Source organism: Saimiri boliviensis, chromosome 3 (assembly GCF_048565385.1).
Source record: "Saimiri boliviensis isolate mSaiBol1 chromosome 3, mSaiBol1.pri, whole genome shotgun sequence".
Lineage (NCBI taxonomy): Eukaryota > Metazoa > Chordata > Mammalia > Primates > Cebidae > Saimiri > Saimiri boliviensis.
This window is the reverse complement of record NC_133451.1, coordinates 75,605,129-75,625,441: the sequence shown is the minus strand read 5'-3', so window position 1 is coordinate 75,625,441 and position 20,313 is coordinate 75,605,129. Positions and strand designations below refer to the sequence as shown.

The 20,313-nt window shown below is 43.6% G+C and overlaps 2 protein-coding genes across 6 annotated transcripts in view; one reads left to right on the top strand and one right to left on the bottom strand.

The window, feature by feature from the left end:
• ENOPH1 (enolase-phosphatase 1) overlaps positions 1 to 12,588 on the bottom strand; it is a 40,020-nt gene extending 27,432 nt beyond the window's left edge. Inside the window, exon 1 of one of the 2 annotated variants that reach the window (XM_003923954.4) lies at positions 12,252 to 12,588. In XM_003923954.4, the coding sequence (XP_003924003.1) occupies positions 12,252 to 12,335 (84 nt within the window). In that variant the 5' untranslated portion in view covers positions 12,336 to 12,588. The remainder of the gene's footprint in view (positions 1 to 12,251) is intronic. The other variant, XM_010334731.3, reaches the window with a different exon arrangement.
• Positions 12,589 to 12,897: 309 nt separating this feature from the next.
• Positions 12,898 to 19,962, top strand: HNRNPDL (heterogeneous nuclear ribonucleoprotein D like). Of its 4 annotated transcripts, none has more exons than XM_039468057.2 (8): positions 12,901 to 13,930; positions 14,733 to 14,901; positions 14,997 to 15,158; positions 15,604 to 15,735; positions 15,886 to 16,000; positions 16,569 to 16,739; positions 17,071 to 17,163; positions 18,320 to 19,962. In XM_039468057.2, exons 1-7 carry the CDS (start codon positions 13,488 to 13,490, stop codon positions 17,139 to 17,141), a joined length of 1,263 nt encoding a protein of 420 aa, XP_039323991.1. In that variant the 5' UTR covers positions 12,901 to 13,487; the 3' UTR covers positions 17,142 to 17,163; positions 18,320 to 19,962. The 4 variants fall into 4 exon arrangements, with proteins under 4 accessions (XP_039323993.1, XP_039323991.1, XP_039323992.1 ...); XM_039468058.2 differs by having other exon boundaries at positions 12,902 to 13,930; positions 17,534 to 19,962; XM_039468056.2 differs by having other exon boundaries at positions 12,902 to 13,930; positions 17,071 to 19,962.
• Positions 19,963 to 20,313: the final 351 nt, after the last annotated feature.

The following is a 20,313-nucleotide window of genomic DNA, read 5'->3' as shown; positions in this document are numbered from 1 at the left end:
AATTTATTGTTTTGGTTTTTTTTTTTTTTTTTTTTTCCTTTTTATAGAGACAAAGTCTTGCTGTGTTGCCCAGGTGGGTCTCAAACTCCTGGGCTTAAGTGATCCTCCCGTCTCAACCTCTCAAATTGCTGGGAGTAAATAACTATCACAAGATCTGATGGTTTTATAAAGGGGAGCTCCCCTGAATATGCCCTCTTGCCTGCCTCCATGTAAAACGTCCCTTTGCTCTTCCTTCGTCTTCTACCACGATTGTGAGGCCTCCCCAACTATGTGGAACTCTAAGCCCATTATACTTCTTTCCTTTATCAACTACGCAGGCTCAGGTATGTCTCTATTAGCAGCATGAGAACAGACTAATACACCAAGCTTTGTTTAAATACTTCCAACAATGAGAATTACTACCTCTTGGAGTGGTCCACACCATCTGCCAGATAGTTTCAGCAGTTGTGGTATTAGAATTGCTCCTCAGATAGGCTTCCTGAAGACCACAGTAGGAGCTATCAAGAAGTTTCTGTGTTCTGGCTGCCACATGGGGCCACACGGTCTCAGGAGTTATAATCCTACTGTCCCTGTCTTCATGGGGGTAATCAGGGCTGGACCCATACTAGGGATGTAGGTTGAATACAAGGTTGAAAAATGAAACTTTAGGAATGAACATCAGATTTCACATGTGCCTTCAAAATGAATTAATCAATGTGGTGCTGATAAAACAAAAGATAATCCTATTAAGCAGATTAAATTATAATTAATAAAAGATACATTGTTATCTAATTAAGTGCAATGAATCACACTGAACAAAGGATGGTTATCATCACAAAAGGGCTAGTAATTGGAGTAAGGTTTTAAGAAACAGAACAAAAGAGACAAGAGTATCTTCCTCATCTCCGATGAATTCCAGAGAGGAAACTTGACTGGCCCAGAGTCCCAGTCCTTAATAGTGGAGGAGAAAGGAAGGCATTCGTATTCATCTCCTTGAATCTGCCTAACATCCCTGCAAGGTAAACTCTTTTTCAAAGATGAAGAAACAGGTTCAAAGAGGTTTCACTGCTGGTGCAGAGTAAAGCCAGGACGCAAACCCAGGCCTATCAAATCCCAACACCTGAAGACATCCAGCTCTGACTGGTGAATGATTTCAAGGAGCATCACTCACTAGGATCATCTAACTCCCTCGATTTTGTCAGCATATCCTCTATGGAAATTTCTAATACAGCTTTGATTCCTCAAAGAGGTGTCATAAGAAAATGAGAGATTATGGTTCACCCAGCAGTTCTGTAACATTTCCTATGAAGTAACAGCAATAGTAATTCAAGTAATTATAGCAGTAATGGGAGTAACTGCCAACATTTACTGAGCATTTACTATGACAAGCACTTCTCTTTCTGTCTAAATCATTCCTTCATGATCTTATCTAATCCTATAACTTTACCATTTATGCTGATGATCCCCAAATTCTTACCTTTTTTTCTGGACCTTTTCCAAAAGCCTACCCAATATCCCCACTTGGATGTCTATTAAGCATCTCAAACTAAACACATCTGAAACCAAACTCTTGATTCCATCCCTTAATCCTCCTCCCCACCCGCTACATCTCCACAGTGCAGTAAATGACAACACCATACTTCTAGATGCTCAGGCCAAAAACCTTAGGGTCATCTTTGACTCCTCTTTCATACTCCACATCCAACCAATCCATCAGCAAATCCCATTAGCTCTACCTTCAAAAGATATTCAGATCCAATCACTTCTCACCACTGCCATTGCCAAGCACTCAGAATTAACTCAGCTTATTGATAATACATGACCTGAATAATGTCATTTTAATCTTCATAAATAACCTATTATAGATGCTACTACTTCCTCTATTTTTCAGCCGCACATAAAGGTTAAATACAAATTACCTGGGATTGTAGTTTATCAATCAGGTCTTTGGTTTTTTGTTTTTTTTTTTTTTTTGAGTTTGTAGAGTCAGATCTCTGGAATCTGATCACCCCCATCAAAGGGATCTAATTAGCTTCCTGAACTTAATGACTTGGCCCCATATGAGGCCAGCCCAGGGAATTAGCAAGCCTCTTAGAGTAAGTATACACAAGCTTAACTGTCAAATACCGGTCTGGTAGTGAGCTCCAACGTCCCACCAAGGGTATCAGGTCCATACTTTTTAGACTTAAGAAAAGAAACTTGTTAGAAGGTCACATCATGAATTGTTGGAAAGAAAATCAAGCTAAGAAATGAACCCTTCATGCACATACTTTGAAGGTAATCCCTTTCCGTCCTAAAGACATTCTGCCTTTGAAAAGAAACCCATTTTCCTGAAATGGTGTCACCTGGGAAAGGTCCCGAGATGATTCAGGAGGGCCTCTGAGGATAAAGCTACCAACTTTCCACACAATTCCTGAGTAAGCTGATGGGAAAACAGGTGAAACAGGACTAGGGCAGGTTGGTTTCCACTCGGCTTCTGACCTGCAACTCCATCAAAACCAATTTTGAAAATCAAATGAATTGATAAATGTGAAATCCAAAAGTTTCATACAAAAATAACCTTTTATGGTAAAAAAAGAATACTCTTTTTTCCTTAGTGGAATGGTGACACAGGGTAAGTTATAAGGACAGAAAATTTTAAAACCCAACAGACAAAGAAGAATAAGTGCTTTTCAGGCTGAACACAGAGTTATCATTTTAAATATATATATATATATATATATATATATATTTTTTTTTTTTTTTTTTTTTTTTTTTTTTTTTTTGAGATGGAGCTTCGCTCTTGTTACCCAGGCTGGAGTGCAATGGTGCAATCTCAGCTCACCGCAACCTCCGCCTCCTGGGCTCAGGCAATTCTCCTGCCTCAGCCTCCTGACTTGCTGGGATTACAGGCACGCGCCACCATGCCCAGCTAAAGGGTTATCATTTTAAAAGTTTATATGAGCAAGATAAAGTCCAGCCTATGTATTTAAAAAACAGGGGTTATATCTTAAAAGCAGTGCCCCTTTAAAAATTTTTTTATTTTTGTTTTTTATTGTGCCACTGCATTCCAGCTCTGTCACCTAGGCTGGAATGCAGTGGCACAATCACAGCTCACCACAGCCTCTACCTCCTGGGCTCAAGTGATCCTCCCACCTCAGCCTCCTGAGTAGCTGGGACTACAGGTGTATACACCACCATGCCACCATGCCCAGCCAATTTTTTATTTTTTGGAGAGATGGGATCTTCCTATGTTGCCCAGGCTGGTCTTGAACTCCTAGACTCAAGTAATCTCCTTGCCCCAGCCTTCCAAAGTGCTGAGATTACAGGTGTAAAACACCATGCTCAACCCCTTTTACTCAATCAGTCTGACTACATATCTGTCAAAGATTTGTTTGACTTTACTGTGTATCTAGGGAAAAAATCAGAAGGAATAGTCACCAAACTCTCAATAGTCACCTCTGGGTGGTAGGGGCATATTAGGGCTTTCACTCTCTATATCATACTTCTTTGTCTGCAATTTTATAATCAGGGCGAACTAATTTTCTAGGAAAAATATTTGGGGTATGAGGTAGGAAAACTTTTCCTCTAGTCTTACATTAACTGACGCAAGTTTCTGTAGAAAAACATATTTCATTATTTATCTTAATTTCATTAAAAAAAATTTCTCTTTTATGACATTTAATTTCCATTATCAGCTGGTTTCATCCACTAAAACTTTGTAAGTTTTGGAAATGTTGAGTCAACGAAAATTCTAATGCCACTCTAGACACTCTCAGTTAAATTGTTCAACTATAATAAAGTCCCACCCTGACGAAATCTGAAATAGCAAGGATTGCAGAGTATGGAAGAAACTGAATCCCAGTCCCTCCCACAGCCATTCTGGAATGCATCATATCACCATCACCCAGCATGTACGGAATGCCTGATGCATAAGCACCGTGTGAGGCTCTGGTCCCTTCCACATAGCTTGGAAAAGAGGACACACATCCAACATCACAAGTCAGCCATCGGCTCCCATAGCAAATGCTACACATGGTACTGGAAATGAGCGCAGAGGAGGAAGAGAAAGGACTTTGAAATTTCTGCTTAAATAGGTCCTTTGCAAGCAGAGGTAGGTCTTACTTCTATATTCCCACAGCTTAGCACAATAAATACTTTTAAGTTAATGAGTGCATGGGCCCCACACTTGGAGAGAGAAAGGTACGACATTCCAAGCTGGAAGAATCATGGCAGCAAGAAAGGGCATGATTGGAATGTGCATGTTCAGCTACGGAAAGTATAAAGGAACAGAAGGATAGAAACTTAGAAAACACAATCTGTTAGAGTTCGGGAGTTGAAATCTTATCTCATAGCCAATGGGAGACTACAGAGGACTTGACTGTGCAAAGGCAACCTGTTTATATAGCTGTCTTCCTTTCTAGGCTCCCTGAGGTTGGCAGCTGGGTCATAAGGACTCTGGATCCTGAGCACATCCTGGAACATGACAGGCATTCAATTAAACGTGAGAGAAAGGAAAGGATTGATTAGGCTGGAAGGATTATGCTAGTGCCATCATACTGAAGGTTCTAGAGGAATAAGGAACCAGAAATTAAAGCCAGAGGTGTTTTCTTTTTTAAAAAAAAATTTTTTTTTTAAGACAGGGTTTTGCTATGTTGCCCAGGCAGTCTCAAACTCCTAGTCTCAAATGATCCTCCAAACTTTGCCTCCCAAAGTGTTGGGATTATAGGCGTAAGCCACCATGCCCAGCCTAAATTATGTACTTAATGCAGATTCTTTGGGTTCCAATGATGAAGATGACATGTTCTGTGTGATGGCAGGATGAACAAGACAGTCCCAGCTTTAGGAAACTAACAGGTGGCTGGGTGAGCAGATTGTCTAGGGCTCATGTGGTCGGCAGCCCAGGTCTCCTCAATCCTGGGTGAGGCCCCTCCCAGCTAGGTGGGACAGTTTCCTCCCAGTGGAAGCCAGAGGTGCTTTCTATCCACCTTTTCTTTTTTTTTTTTTAAGGCAGGATCTTGCTTTTCATCCAAGCTCGAGTGCAGTAACATGATCATAGCTTACTGCAGCTTGACCTCCTGGGCTCAGGTGATCCTTTCACCTCAGCCTCCTGAATAGCTGGGATCACAGGCACATGCCACCACACCTGGCTAACTTTCTGATTTTTAGTAAAGATGAGGACATTGCCCAGGCTGGCCTTGAACTCCTGGTCTCAAGCAATCCTCTTGCCTTGGCCTTCCAAAGTGCTGGGATTACAGGCATGAGCCATCAGAGCTAAGGCTAGCCTCTATGCACCTCTTGATATATGCAAGACAGTGATTCTCCAAAGACCCCTCCCCTTGTTTCAAGCTGAGTCAACAAAAATCCACTCACACACTACCATGAAGGTAGTTGGGAAACACTGCCCTAAGCAATAGAAAAGGTTGGGGAGACGGGGTAGTTGTTTATCAACCTATCAACAACTACTTATCTGCCATTCCAGTGCTTTCACAAATTTTTAGAGATCAACAATATTCTGCGTCTTATTTTTAATGTATTTCTGGCTAGGGCAATAAGGAGCAGAAGTAACTGGGAGTAACCATGGTGGAAGTAACTGGGAGCATGGTGGGTCTCGGTAAATTTAAGTTACCTCTTTTCCTTACTAATCCTTCCTTCATAAGCACTTCCTATTTCCTCCAGTTTGATGCTTCCTGCATTATAATCAGTGTTTCTATAGGACTTCATAATTTTCGAAGGCTTTTGCATTCCATCTCATTTAACCTTCATCACCATCTTTATAAACAAGGCATAGTACCCCATCCTTGCAGATGAAAAAGCCTAACTCTACAGACTGAATGAATGAAGATAGGGAAAGTGGCCCTACTGTAGTTACTGGTGTCCGTAATAAATAGTATAGGTAGAAAAAAGCTTCCAGTTTGCTGTCCCTTGTAGGCTGTCTTCTAGCTGTTTCACAGTGAAGGCAGAGTGCGCATCATACACTTCTCCATGCTGGCAACAGTAGAAGTAATACTTATCAAATGGGTGTTTAACCAAAGGTGGGATATAACTATCAGACTTCAAGCTCTCTTCCTACAAAGACCATTAATACAGCAGTTTTCATAAGAAAGATGTCAACTGCAATATTCCCCAATTATTATTTTCTAAAATACATTATTAGAATGTAAACATAAATTATAAGCACTGTTAAATAATCAAAAATGAATTCACTATTTCTAAAAATGCTTTACCAGCCTGACCAACCCAGCAAGACCCCATCTCTGCAAAAAAATTTAAAAATTGGGCCAGGTGCACTGGCTTAGGCTTGTAATTGCAGCACTTTGGGAGGCTGAGGTGGGTGGATCACAAGGTCAGGAGTTTGCGACCAGCTTTGCCAACACAGTGAAACCCCATCTCTACTAAAAATACAAAAAAAAATTAGCTGGACGTGGTGGTGGGCACCTGCAATCCCAGCTTACTTGGGAGGCTGAGGCAGGAGAATTGCTTGAACCTGGGAGGCGGAGGTTGCAGTGGGCTGACATAGCGCCACTGCACTACAGCCTGGGTGACAGAGCGAGAATCCATCTCAAAAAAAAAAATTAGCTGAGCACAGTGGCACATGCCTATAATTACAGCACTTTGGGAGTCTCTGACAGCTGGATTGTTTGAGCCCAGGAGTTTGAGATCAGCTGGTCAACAATGTGAAACCTCATTGCTATAAAAAATAAAAATAAAGTAGCTAGACTGACGTAGGAGGATTGCTTGAGCCTGGTAGGTCAAGGCTGTAATGAGCTGTGATTGTGCCAATGCACTCCAAGCTACGTGACTGAGCCAGACCCTGTCTCAGAAAAACAAAAACGAAAAAGAACACCAGAGGCACGTATCCTGCGGTAAATGGCAGGGATGGTGGCTGTGGGCTTAGATGCAGTTGGGGACATCTAAGGAAAACTGGGCTCTGCTGCGGCTCTACTCCCAGTAACTTCCCATGTCCTCAGGCAAGACACAAAGTCAGTATAATCTGAAATTTCTTATGTATACTTTAAAAAAATTTTTTTAAGACAGAGTCTCACTCTGTCACCCAAGCTGGAGTGCAGTGGCATGAGCTTGGCTCACTGCAACCTCCGCCTCCCGGGTGCAAGCGATTCTCCCATCTCAGCCTCCCCAGTAGCTGGGATTACAGGCTTGCGCCACCATGCCCAGCTACTTTTGATTTTTTTTTTCTTTTTTGAGACAGTCTCACTCTGTCGCCCAGGCTGGAGGGCAGTGGTGCAATCTCGGCTCATTGCAACCTCCACCTCCTGGGTTCAAGCAATTCTCCTGCCTCAGCCTCCCAAATAGCTGGGATTACAGGTGCGTACCACCATGCCCAGCTAGTTTTTGTACTTTTTTTTTTTTTTTTTTTTTTGAGACGGAGTTTCGCTCTTGTTACCCAGGCTGGAGTGCAATGGCACGATCTCGGCTCACTGCAACCTCTGCCTCCTGGGTTCAGGCAATTCTCCTGCCTCAGCCTCCTGCGTAGCTGGGATTACAGGCACGCGCCACCATGCCCAACTAATTTTTTGTATTTTTAGTAGAGACGGGGTTTCACCTTGTTGACCAGGATGGTCTCGATCTCCTGACCTCGTGATCCACCCGCCTCAGCCTCCCAAAGTGCTGGGATTACAGGCTTGAGCCACCACACCCGGCGATTAGTTTTTGTACTTTTAGTAGAGACGGGGTTTCATCATTTTGGTCAGGCTAGTCTCAAACTCCTGACCTCAAGTGATTCACTCACATCAGCCTCTCAAAGTGCTGGGATTATGAGCCACTGTGCCTGGCCTAATTTTTGTATTTTTAGTAGAGACTGGCTTTCACCGTGTTAGCCAGGCTGCCCTCGAATTGCTGACCTCAAGCAATCCACCTGCTTCAGCTTCCCAAAGTGCTGCAATTACAGGCCTGAGCCACAGTACCCGGCCTGTTACCATATACTTTTATAGCATAGTACTTCACATTGATTAAAGGGCTCTCATACTAACTGTGTCATTTAACATACACAGCAGCCAAGCAAAGGAGACGGGACAAACACTGGGGTCCCATTTCTGAGGCTGAGTGCAGTAATGGAAAAAATAAGAGTTTTTACGAATAAGACAATCTGAGTTCAAATCCAGGAATCTTGTTCAACTTTTCAGAGCCTTAGTTTCATACTAAGTAAAATGTAGACAGTACATCCACCTCACAGTCTTTTAGATTAAGTCAAAGATTGAGTACTGCTTGTATACAGTACTCAATGTTTCCTTTCATCATTCCACAGGAAGAAGGGCTACAAGTTCACAAACCTACTCTGAATTTAAAGCTCCAAGGAGATTATCTTTCAACTCCCATGCTCAACCTCTCCGTGCTGAGATTCAAGAATGTAACTCAACATCTCTTTAAAAGGTGTTTAAAAGATTGTCAGTAAGATGCTCTACTAGAAATTTTTTGTTCAAGTAGATTTGTGAAATGTTACTCTCCTGAAATCTCACAAAGTATGTGTGTATATATGTATGATACCAAAGGTGTTGAGAAATCATGCAAGAAAGAAATCTATTCAACTCATTCTGATTAGCATTTCCCAAAAGTGCATTTAATGGAATCCTTTTTTACATAATTACCATAAACATCCACGCACACCTTTCTTTTAAACATACTTTTGGCCGGGCGCGGTGGCTCAAGCCTGTAATCCCAGCACTTTGGGAGGCCGAGGCGGGTGGATCACGAGGTCGAGAGATCGAGACCATCCTGGTCAACAAGGTGAAACCCCGTCTCTACTAAAAATACAAAAAGTTAGCTGGGCATGGTGGCGCGTGCCTGTAATCCCAGCTACTCAGGAGGCTGAGGCAGGAGAATTGCCTGAGCCCAGGAGGCGGAGGTTGCGGTGAGCCGAGATCGCGCCATTGCACTCCAGCCTGGGTAACGAGAGCGAAACTCCGTCTCAAAAAAAAAAAAAAAAACAAACATACTTTTAGGAACAATGGTTTTGATAAATTCATGTCTAAGAAATTAGAATAGATAATAGGTTAACAATATTAATAACTAATAATAGATATTATTATAGGACAGGACACAAGAAATCATCCTTTAAACGAGATACTTGAATCATTCTTCTGCAGCCTGCACTGAATTTGCACATTGTCTGGAGTCAAACTTGGAAAAAATTATTTAGGCAACTAAGACATTTTTATTTTCAGATCTCAGAATAAGTCTGCCACAGACACAAAGATTCCAAGAAGTGGCTCATAATGTCATCCAACAGAAGAGACACTTGGGGAAAAAGGTTGGGGAGTATTATGTTTCGCTGCAAAATTGATTTGTATGCAGTATCTTATTCCTCAAATCTACCTTCAAAAATGGTAGAATCTAATGATCTAATGCCACATCACTACCTCTCCTGTCCTTAACCCGGTCTCCTGATGACAGCAGAAAGCAAGAGAGAGCCAGAATGGAATAAGTGAGCTGTTAACTATAAACTACAAAAACAAGGACTCCTTTTATCTCTGAAAACCAACAAAGTGGTTACTCTGTCACCAAAAAAAAAAAAAAAAAAAAAAAAAAGGAAATTAATACAATCATCTTGTCCTGAAATTTTCTGCAGAGGTCTCTGGTGTGATTAAAAATGTGGGCAAGGCCAGGCGCGGGTGGTGGGGAAGGCCAGGCGTGGTGGCTCACTCCTGTAATCCCAGGAGTTTGGGGGGTTGAAAAGGGCGGATCAGCTAAGGTCAGACCAGCCTGGTCAACATGGCAAAACGCAGTCTCTACTACAAATACAAAAATCAGCGCAGGCTGAGGCACCAGCATCCCCTGAACCCAGGAGGCGGAGGCTGCGCCACTGTACTCCAGCCTGGGAGACAGAACAAGACTGTCTCAAACAAAACAAAACAAAACAAAAGATGGAGAAAAGGCCCCGTGCAGTGGCTGACACCTGTAATCCCAGCACTTTGGGAGGTTGAGGTGGGTGGATCGTGTGAGGTCAAAAGTTCAAGACCAGCCTGGTTAAACTCTTTCTACTAAAAATACAAAAAATTAGCCAGGTGTGGTGGCACATAATCCGGTAATCTCAGCTACTTAAGAGGCTGAGATGTAAGAATCGCTTGAACCTGGGAGGCGGAAGTTGCAGTGAGTTGAGTTCACCCCACTGCATTCCAGCCTGGGCAACAGAGCCAGACTCATGCTCAAAAAAAAAAAAAACGGAGAAAATGCTAAACTCAATTTCTTCTGAACCTATGCTAAGATGTCAAGGCAGTATGATTCTTCTAGAAAAGCTTTAAGTGGTTATGTTTGGAGTCCTAAAAGCGTACATGGATTTTATGTTATAACCTACATCAAGAAATTCATTCAGGCCAGGCACCTTGGCTCATGCCTGTAATCCCAGCACTTTAGGAGACCAAGATGGGCAGATCATTTGAGCCCAGGAATTCCAGACCAGCCTGAGAAACATGGTGAAACCCTGTTTCTATTAAAAAATACAAAAATTAGGCCGGGCGCGGTGGCTCAAGCCTGTAATCCCAGCACTTTGGGAGGCCGAGGCGGGTGGATCACGAGGTCAAGAGATCGAGACCATTCTGGTTAGCATGGTGAAACCCCGTCTCTACTAAAAATACAAAAAATTAGCTGGGCATGGTGGCGTGTGCCTGTAATCCCAGCTACTCAGGAGGCTGAGGCAGGAGAATTGCCTGAACCCAGGAGGCGGAGGTTGCGGTGAGCAGAGACTGCGCCATTGCACTCCAGCCTGGGTAACAAGAGCGAAACTCTGTCTCTAAATAAATAAATAAATAAATAAATACAAAAATTAGACAGGCATGGTGGCTCACCCTTCAGTCCCAACTACTCCAGAGGCTGAGGCAGGAGGATGCCTTAAGCCCAGGGAAGTCGAGGCTGTAGTGGGCTGTGATCGCACCACTGCACTCCACTGCAGCCAGGGCAACAAAGTGAGACTGTCTCAAAAAACAAACAAACAAACAAAAAACATTCACAGGCATTTTTTTTTAAATGAAAACTAAAATATAATGTAAAACCCAAAGTGCTGAATTTCCTGGAAGACGAATGTTTCCTACTTTGTAATATACTTTGTATATCTCGACTATTACTGTGTATGCAAGCACCTCTAAGAAGTAGTTGTATCGGCAATGAATTCTCAAACCTCAGGGAGCCAAGTAAAAAGGCCAGGCCCAAGGAATTCTTTCAAAAATTAAACTAAATTTCATATTTACTTATTCTAACAGGCAAATAATAAAGAAGTAATCCGCTATAACGCAAAGTTGTAAGCTTAGGGGCCGGGCGCGGTGGCTCACGCCTGTAATCCCAGCACTTTGGGAGGCCGAGGAGGATGGATCACGAGGTCAAGAGATCGAGACCATCCTGGTCAACATGGTGAAACCCCATCTCCACTAAAAATACAAAAAAATTAGCTGGGCATGGTGGCACGTGCCTGTAATCCCAGCTACTCAGGAGGCTGAGGCAGGAGAATTGCCTGAACCCAGGAGGCGGAGGTTGCGGTGAGCCGAGATCGCACCATTGCACTCCAGCCTGGGTAACAAGAGCGAAACTCTGTCTCAAAAAAAAAAAAGAAAGAAAAAAGAAAAAAAGTTGTAAGCTTAGGTGCAGACAAGTGCTGGTTCACTGTGACATTCTATAAGGAATGTTCTGGATAAGAGCTTCAAGCTTGTGTGGTTTTCTGAGGAAAGTGAACGGAATCTAGACGTGTCCTATAGCTCAAAAAATCAATGCTGTGGACCACGGAGCCTGATTAAGAGTAAAATAATACAGTGTGCAGTTCGGCCACTAACAGCAAGAGTGGGAAGGGGCGAAGAGGAACCTCGATCGCCCGACACCAGGGCCGCCTGAAGAGTCATCTTAACACCTTGTCTTTCCATTTTAAGACCGGAAGCTTCAAGGACCATTAAATCGCTGCGGACGCCACGGCAGGCCTGAAGGACCAGAAAGGCTGCGTACACCTGCAGAAGCGACCAGGTGCTCACCTGCCGGGCCAGGAGGCCTGCATCGTCACACCCCGCCCGGGCTGACCTGCTCCTCGGCGATTTTTAGCGTCATCTTCCATCCCTTCCCACCCAACTGGATCCAACCAAGAGCAAGGGCGGGGGAGGGAGAAGCTAGTGTCGCGAGGAAAAGCATTCTCGCAAGCCGCCGCAGGCTTTCTGTCCTTTCTCCTGATTCCACGGAAGAGGCAAAGCCACACCGCCTCTCCTAACCCTCGTCTCTAATGCAAGGCCTGCAATATTTAGGGAAAAAAAAATGACTGTTTTTAAGTAAAAGTAACATCCCTTCTCACTTCCGCCCCTCACCTTCACGAAAGCAATCGGGGTTGTGGTACCTTCGATATCTAACAGGATCACGGTGACTTCGGCGGGCACCGAAAGCACGACCATTTCCCTTCCGGATGCTACTACCGGACTCGGCCTAGTGTTGGGGAGGGCGGAGGGCGGCGGCGCCCGCTGCGGCTGCGACCCCCGGTACAGTCCTGGGCTTCTGATGGCCCAGCGCGCTCTCGGAGCCAGCGACCAAGTGCAGCCTGCCACGCGTGGGGAGAGGACACCTCTGCACACCTGGAACTGGAACTGGAAAAGGCAGCCGCCCAGGAGCCCTGAACTCGTGAGCAGTACTGGGAAGGAGCCCGAGACCACGTGGGCAGGAAAAGGGGCGGCCCTCGCTGGGTTCGGCGGGGCTGGGAGGGTGAAGGCGCCAGCGCCGATTGGCCGCCGTGGGTCCTCAAACGCGATCCGTCAAAATGGGCCTCGCGTGGGCGGGAACAAAGAAGCGAACGCGGGAGCTGGGTACGCGAGCGCGCGCCTTCCGCAGACTGGTTGAGCGAGCTGGAGAGGCTCGGGGCACGTGCAGACGGGAGCCACGCGAGTGGCGCGCCGGGGATGTGAGTGCCCATTGCCTTCTACTGCACCCAGCCCCCTCCCCGCCCACCGCCTCCTACTTTGCATAGATACAGTCACCTGGCCAACTCCCGCCCCTCCTCCCGGCGTCAGCCCTCCACAGAGGTCGCGCTGGGCCCGGGCTTTGGCCGATCTGCTGGGGAGGCCCGCCGCGCCCCCTCGGCCCGCGCGCCCGGGGCCACAGCGGAAGAGGCGCCCGCGCAGCGCTGCCCGGAGGGGCCGTCGCGCGCCCGCTTCCTGTTCGGCTGGTTCCAGCCAGCTCGGGGACAAAACACGCGTGCGCGCGGCGGGCGAGCGCGCTCGCCGCCTCAGACCCCAGCGCCGGGCGCAATCCACCTTTTTCCGGAGCAGCCCGGCCGCGGTGCTAGTCGGTGGCAGCGGCCGCTGCAGCGGCTCCGCACTAGCGAACCGAGGGCAGAAAAAGGCGGGGTTGACGGCTCTTTGGTAGGAGTAGGCTGGACCGGACGCCAGAGACAAAGGCTCCCAAGGCAAGAGGGACTGTGGCCCTGCGTCGGCGCTGCTCGGGACTGCTGACCGCAGGACTTTACGCCCCTTCGTTTTTCTCTTCTGATTCTTCTCTCATCCCAAGCCCGCGTCCCCTCGCGCGTGGCCTCGCTCCTCGCCGGGAGGGCCGCGATGGAGGTCCCGCCCCGGCTTTCCCATGTGCCGCCGCCATTGTTCCCCTCTGCTCCCGCTACTTTAGCCTCCCGCAACCTCTCCCATTGGCGGCCGCGGGCGCCGCGGCAGCTCGCCCCGCTCCTCCCTTCACTCGCTGCCAGCTCCGCCCGGCAGGGGGCGCGCCGGGCCCAGCGCCACGTCACCGCCCAGCAGCCCTCCCGATTGGCGGGCGGGGCGGCTATAAAGGGAGGGCGCAGGCGGCGCCCGGATCTCTTCCGCCGCCATTTTAAATCCAGCTCCATACAACGCTCCGCCGCCGCTGCTGCCGCGACCCGGTCTGCGCGCCAGCACCCCCCTGCCGACAGCTCCGCCACTATGGAGGACATGAACGAGTACAGCAACATAGAGGAATTCGCAGAGGGATCCAAGATAAATGCGAGCAAGAATCAGCAGGATGACGGGTACCGCACGCTTCTTCCCCCACTATCCCTACCCCAGCGCGCCGCACCCGCCCTTCGTCCCTCGGGAGCCTCGCGCCGCCCCCATTCTTTCTCGGAGTCGATTCTCCGCGTGCCCGCTGGGCCCCACTAGCTTGAAGGGAAGAGGAAAGTAAGAGATCCAGGGGGTGACTGGAGAGGCCCGGGAAGAGTGGGGGAAGGGCGGAGGGGTTGGAGGAGGAGGGCGGCGGCGTCTGTGTCCCGAGTGCGCAGGCGCCGCGTGGGACCCAGGGGGGAGGGGCCGGCCTCTCTGCGCCGCACGCTGCAGCGGCCGCCGCCTCTTCATTGTGTCTCTGTTAACACTTGGCGCGGTTTTCCTGGGTAGAGTTTAGAGGACTCTGAGTTCGGGCACAAGCAGGCAGCTGGTACCCAGATTCCCAGAACGTGTTACGATTAATGAGTTCTCTCTGTGGAACGTTGGCTTGACAGCTGAGGACGAGGGTGGACCTAAGATGTGAGGAATTCGTCCTGGAAGTTGGGCTTTCTACTTAAAGGAATCTGGGCAGAACCATTACCATATTTTATTGGTTTTCCTTGAGCTTTGCTTTTGACGGTGCAGAGAGCGATCTGTCCGCTGGTTTGAGTAACTCAGTTGGGATATTGGGATGTTTGTGGTCTGTTTACTTGTGTGACATAGGTTAAATGTAAACAGATTAAGTTCCTAACACGGGATAAATGTTCCTGTTTAAACGATTTAATTAATTCCAGAACTGAAGGAGTCACTTGAGTTACTGCTAAATTTTTTTTAAAAAACTTTTATTTCTAGTAAAATGTTTATTGGAGGCTTGAGCTGGGATACAAGCAAAAAAGATCTGACTGAATATTTGTCTCGATTTGGGGAAGTTGTAGACTGCACAATTAAAACAGATCCAGTCACTGGGAGATCAAGAGGATTTGGATTTGTGCTTTTCAAAGATGCTGCTAGTGTTGATAAGGTAGGAACTGTTTTGCATTGTGCTGCTTTGTGGTATTTTGCAAATTTTTCTGGGGGTTATATGCTGCCGTCAGATTAAATAAGTGTGTCTTGTAGGTTTTGGAGCTGAAAGAACACAAACTGGATGGCAAATTGATAGATCCCAAAAGGGCCAAAGCTTTAAAAGGGAAAGAACCTCCCAAAAAGGTCTTTGTGGGTGGATTGAGCCCGGATACTTCTGAAGAACAAATTAAAGAATATTTTGGAGCCTTTGGAGAGGTGTGTGGTTATGTTTACACATGTGTTTATAAAATGTTCATTCCTGGTCTGTTTCATGTAGGGCAGATTGATGTTTCATGTGAGGGTAGGATTAAATGACTGCTCAAGTTGCTTCCAGACTTTACCTTATTGCTGCTCTCATGGAAGTCCAACTACCTAATTAATTAAGCCAAAACGTGGGTACTTAAATGTGGTCAGTGTTTGGACTGGTTAACTACTGGCATCTTTGGGGTACAAAATAATACTAAAGGATGTTTTACTTTTCTCTCAGTGCTTCAAATTTACAACAACCCACTGTAGGCTGATGTTGATCATAAAGCAGTGCTATTTGTATAGAGGTCATCTTCTAAGAAAAGTTGAAGCTTGAAAAGGATCTGTGGCATTTGGACACTCTGGTAGCATTTTACAATTATGGAATGACCTTGAGTGTGCATCTCGATTTCAGATTGAAAACATTGAACTTCCCATGGATACAAAAACAAATGAAAGAAGAGGATTTTGTTTTATCACATACACTGATGAAGAGCCAGTAAAAAAATTGTTAGAAAGCAGATATCATCAAATTGGTTCTGGGAAGGTAAAGCCATTTAAGTACTTTAAATGAAAATTTTAAGGGGTGGTTGTGTGTGTGAGAGAATTTCTCATCTCAGTGTGTTTGAGAATAATGATTTAACTTTTCAGAACTTCAGTAAAAATTATATTTTTATGTTTTTCAATTTGTTTATAGTGTGAAATCAAAGTTGCACAACCCAAAGAGGTATATAGGCAGCAACAGCAACAACAAAAAGGTGGAAGAGGTGCTGCAGCTGGTGGACGAGGTGGTACGAGGGGTCGTGGCCGAGGTGAGACTTAATTCTTGAAATACGACTCCATGGTTTATTTAAGCTGTATACTGCTAAATATGAGTAATCCTGCAAGAAAGTAACACTTTAAACTTAAAACCAAACTTAAAACCATTCCAGTGGGGGGAAAGTGTTCAGCTTAGTGGGGGTTGTGTGTGGTGGTTTTTTCCTGTGAGCTCACTGGTTTCAAAAAACTTAAAAGTATGGCCACTTTGACAATTAGTGTCGTCAGTGATAGGAAAAGTGTACCCCATTACATGATACACCATGGCATGATAGGTTTTCTTGGGCAGGAGTCCTTGTTTTAAACAGAACAGTGTACCTGTCTTTAGCCTTAATGGAAAATTTAATGATTTGCCATTTAATTTAGGAAGCTTGATACTGGCACAATTGGACTTTCTGCCCCCTTTTTTATAACAGCTGGAAAAATACTTTTTCAAGGAGATAGCAATATGTGTGTCCATTCTGCCCTTTTAAGATTTGCAGAGTGAGGGACAAGAACACATCATTTTATGTTAGAATTGGGGGTCAGAAGTTGTTTCCTAACAATCATTGTGCATTGTTTCAGGTCAGGGCCAAAACTGGAACCAAGGATTTAATAACTATTATGATCAAGGATATGGAAATTACAATAGTGCCTATGGTGGTGATCAAAACTATAGTGGCTATGGCGGATATGATTATACTGGGTATAACTATGGGAACTATGGATATGGACAGGGATATGCAGACTACAGTGGTAAGAATATTTAACTTAATTTTATAAACCAATGGCATTAAAATTCAGTGTTAACATACAATCTCATTCTGAAATTGTGTGTATGGGCTTTCCATTAATTAAAGTGTTTGGAGTTAATTATTTGAATCATGTTACAATCATAGAGTGATTGTACTAACTGGTGGTTATAAATATACTAGGATGTATTACTTATGACTAGGTTATAATGGGTACTAAAATATACTTTAATATTTTTATTTAGCATGCAAAGATTTTAATAGTTTCTTAATGCGTTTGTAAAGAAACAATTTTGTAGAAAACTACCTTAATGAAATTTGTCTTCCCAAAATAGGCCAACAGAGCACTTATGGCAAGGCATCTCGAGGAGGTGGCAATCACCAAAACAATTACCAGCCATACTAAAGGAGAATATTGGAGAAAACAGGTGTGTGTAAGAGTACGGGAAAACAGTAGAAATGTCTAATTTAATTTAAAGATCAATAGACAAATGAAACGTAAAAACAAAATATAACGTAGCCTGTTTTTACTAAATTGTTGATTTTTTTAATTGCTTTATGAGCCTGTTTTGCCTAAAGTGTCTATAGATCTTTAACTTTAAAGTCTTATCTCACTTTCTTTAGTATTGCAGAAAAACTTAAGAGTTTTTCTGTTTGCTTTTGTGTACCAGGTGGTCTAGAGGAATAATTAAACATTTTAGAACTATTAACAGGTAAAGTACTGAAATGGGTACAACTTAAGGAAAACAAGAATGTTGTCTTCTAACTCTGACATTATACCTTGTTTGTACCCGCCAGCGGGAACTTCATTGCAGGCCGTGTGTCACCCTGACCACGTCTATCTCTGGGGGTCGCACGTTGCGGGCAGAGCGCAAGGCATACACCAGAAAACGCTGTCCTGTGGTATGGTCTCTTCCAACTTCATGTACCAGCGTAAAGATTAAAGTGGAAAACTTCAGACTTTGGCTTCTTTTTTAATCTTTTTGGAGATTAAGTGTCTAAACTTAACTTAAATGGTTTTTTACAGGAGTTAAAGTACATAAATGCCTTTTTACAGCTTAATCATTTTGGTCTTCTGTTTAGTGTTGTATTTCAATTGTGGAGCCTCATTTTAAGTGTTCATTCTTTTAAGATTTAATGCTTGCTTTTTCTTTTTATAGCTAATAGTGAAATCTACAAACCAAAACAAGAACTTTTAAATCTGGGATGTAAATTAAAGATCATATGCACAGATCAATTTATGTTCTTGTAATAAACTTATTAGAAATTGGTGTTTATAATAGCATTTTGCTTGGGTTACTAGAGATGCTTCTAGTAGACCTTAATCTAGCATAGTTGAACTTTTGAATATGGGAAGATTGTATTCCCAGATTCTTTCTTGAATAGATTTGAATTTAATATCATTTGGGAACTCTAGGGTGAGTTTAAAACTACCCAGACTGTATTTTGCTAATAAATATGCATATGATCTTTAATTATTGAAGAAAAGAATAAAGTGAGGACTTAAAACAATTCATGAAAATGGACCTTTAAAAGCTTGTCAGAGTTGCACAAATCTAATTGTTATTTTGTTTTTGTTTTTAGGAGGAGTTGTTAAAGTAACCCATCTTGCAGGACGACATTGAAGATTGGTCTTCTGTTGATCTAAGATGATTATTTTGTAAAAGACTTTCTAGTGTACAAGACACAATTGTGTCCAACTGTATATAGCTGCCAATTAGTTTTCTTTGTTTTTACTTTGTCCTTTGCTATTTGTGTTATGACTCAATGTGGGTTTGTTTATACACATTTTATTTGTATGATTTCATGTTAAACTTCAAATAAATGCTTCCTTATGTGATTGCTTTTCTGTGTCAGGTACTACATAGCTCTGTAAAAATTAATTTAAAATAAGCAATAATTAAGGTACAGTTGATTTTGTAGGGAGTATTGGTCCATAGGGAGAAACTGTGGTCCTTTATAAATAGCCAACATCATTCTCTTCCCCAATTTGTAGATATATTCTATGATCTTAAGCCTTCATCTTCTCCCTTGTGAATGAGGTTTTTACCACACCTTTGAATAATGTTCTTTCCCCTCTGGTTATCTGAAGACTGTCCTGAGAGGAAGACATAGTGTTGTGATTAGGAGAAGCTTTCTAGTAGACCATGTTTCTTCTGGATTGTAATAAAACTGTTAGTGGCTCCTTTTGCTTTGTTCTGGAAAGCCATTTTTGAGTTGCTAATTACTTTGGATTTAATCAGTGGTCACCTAGAAAAAGCTTTGTAATCGTAACACCATGACTTTTTTTCTTGATAAAAATTCACATGCACACAGGAAGGAGCACTGTAAAACTAGTAGGAGCTATGATTTAAGACCATCGAAAGTAGTGAGTAGTTACAACTCAAGGATTTTGGCAGAAAGATGTGACTGGGCAAAAGTTAGATTCAGATTTGAAATAGTGGCAAAATAAGATTTAATTATATTCTGTTTTCTCACAGCTACCACAAGACAACAAAACATTTTCTGTTTGGGCATTCTGAGGAAGTTGTATTATAGTTAACTGTTAATGTTTTGTGAGTATAGAAGTCATGGTAGTAAGTCTAATTTTTAACCGTGCATGAGTACATTTCCATATTCAGAAATGGAAATAGTGGAAAAAGTATCTTAGGTGTGTCAGTCCAAATGTCACCGAGTCTACAGTGGACCTTCCTGGTGCATTGAGAAGAAACTCATATCCAGGTTTCAGAGGACCTGGATAAATGCTTTGAATTTTGCATTCAGTGTAGTTTTAGATTTGGGGAATTTTGCCTCAAAGTTAGCTACTGGGATTGGCATACATGTTCACAGGCAGAGTAGCTGATCTCACACAATGGGTGATCTCAACTGGCTTAAGTTTCTTATGCTGGTGAGCCCCCCCCCCTTTTTAATTTGGTGCCTACAACCTTGATACAATGATAGTAATTGTTGGCCTATCAAGTTACAACGTTCTTGGCCTTTTTATTGCTGCTGTTTTGCTGTTTGTCTTGACACCTAGGCCAAGTACCAGTGTTAGCTGTTGGAAGGGATTCTGTTCTTCAACATGCAACTTTAGGGAATGGAAGGAAGTTCATTTTTAAGTTGTGGTGTTAGTAGGTGCAGTGTCTACAGGTAGTGAATCCTGTAAGTTCAAATTTATGGTTAGGTGACAGGTTGACATTGAGATTGTCCTTTTCCCTAATAAAAAAATAAAGACTTTTTAAACAAAATCCAAACTTTTAATCAAGTCTTGATATGTATGAGTGAGAAAACATCTAGAAGTGATTGAGATGTTTTTACAAAGAATTGGAGGCGGGGTGAGAATGCAGTTGGTTTTTCTTGCAGGGACTTTGAATTCTAGGTTTAATTCAGTTTTTAAGGACAATCAGTTCAACTGATGAAAATTTGAAATAGACACTAAAAAGGCTGTAGGTGTCCTAGACACTTCTGATTGGATGGAACTGTGAAGCTAGTGTCAAGATCTAATTCCTAAGAATTAATGTAGAATTAAGTAATTGGACAAGTGTATTGGGGAGAGGGGATAGAATATTGAATTCTGTATCTATAACAAACACTCGGTT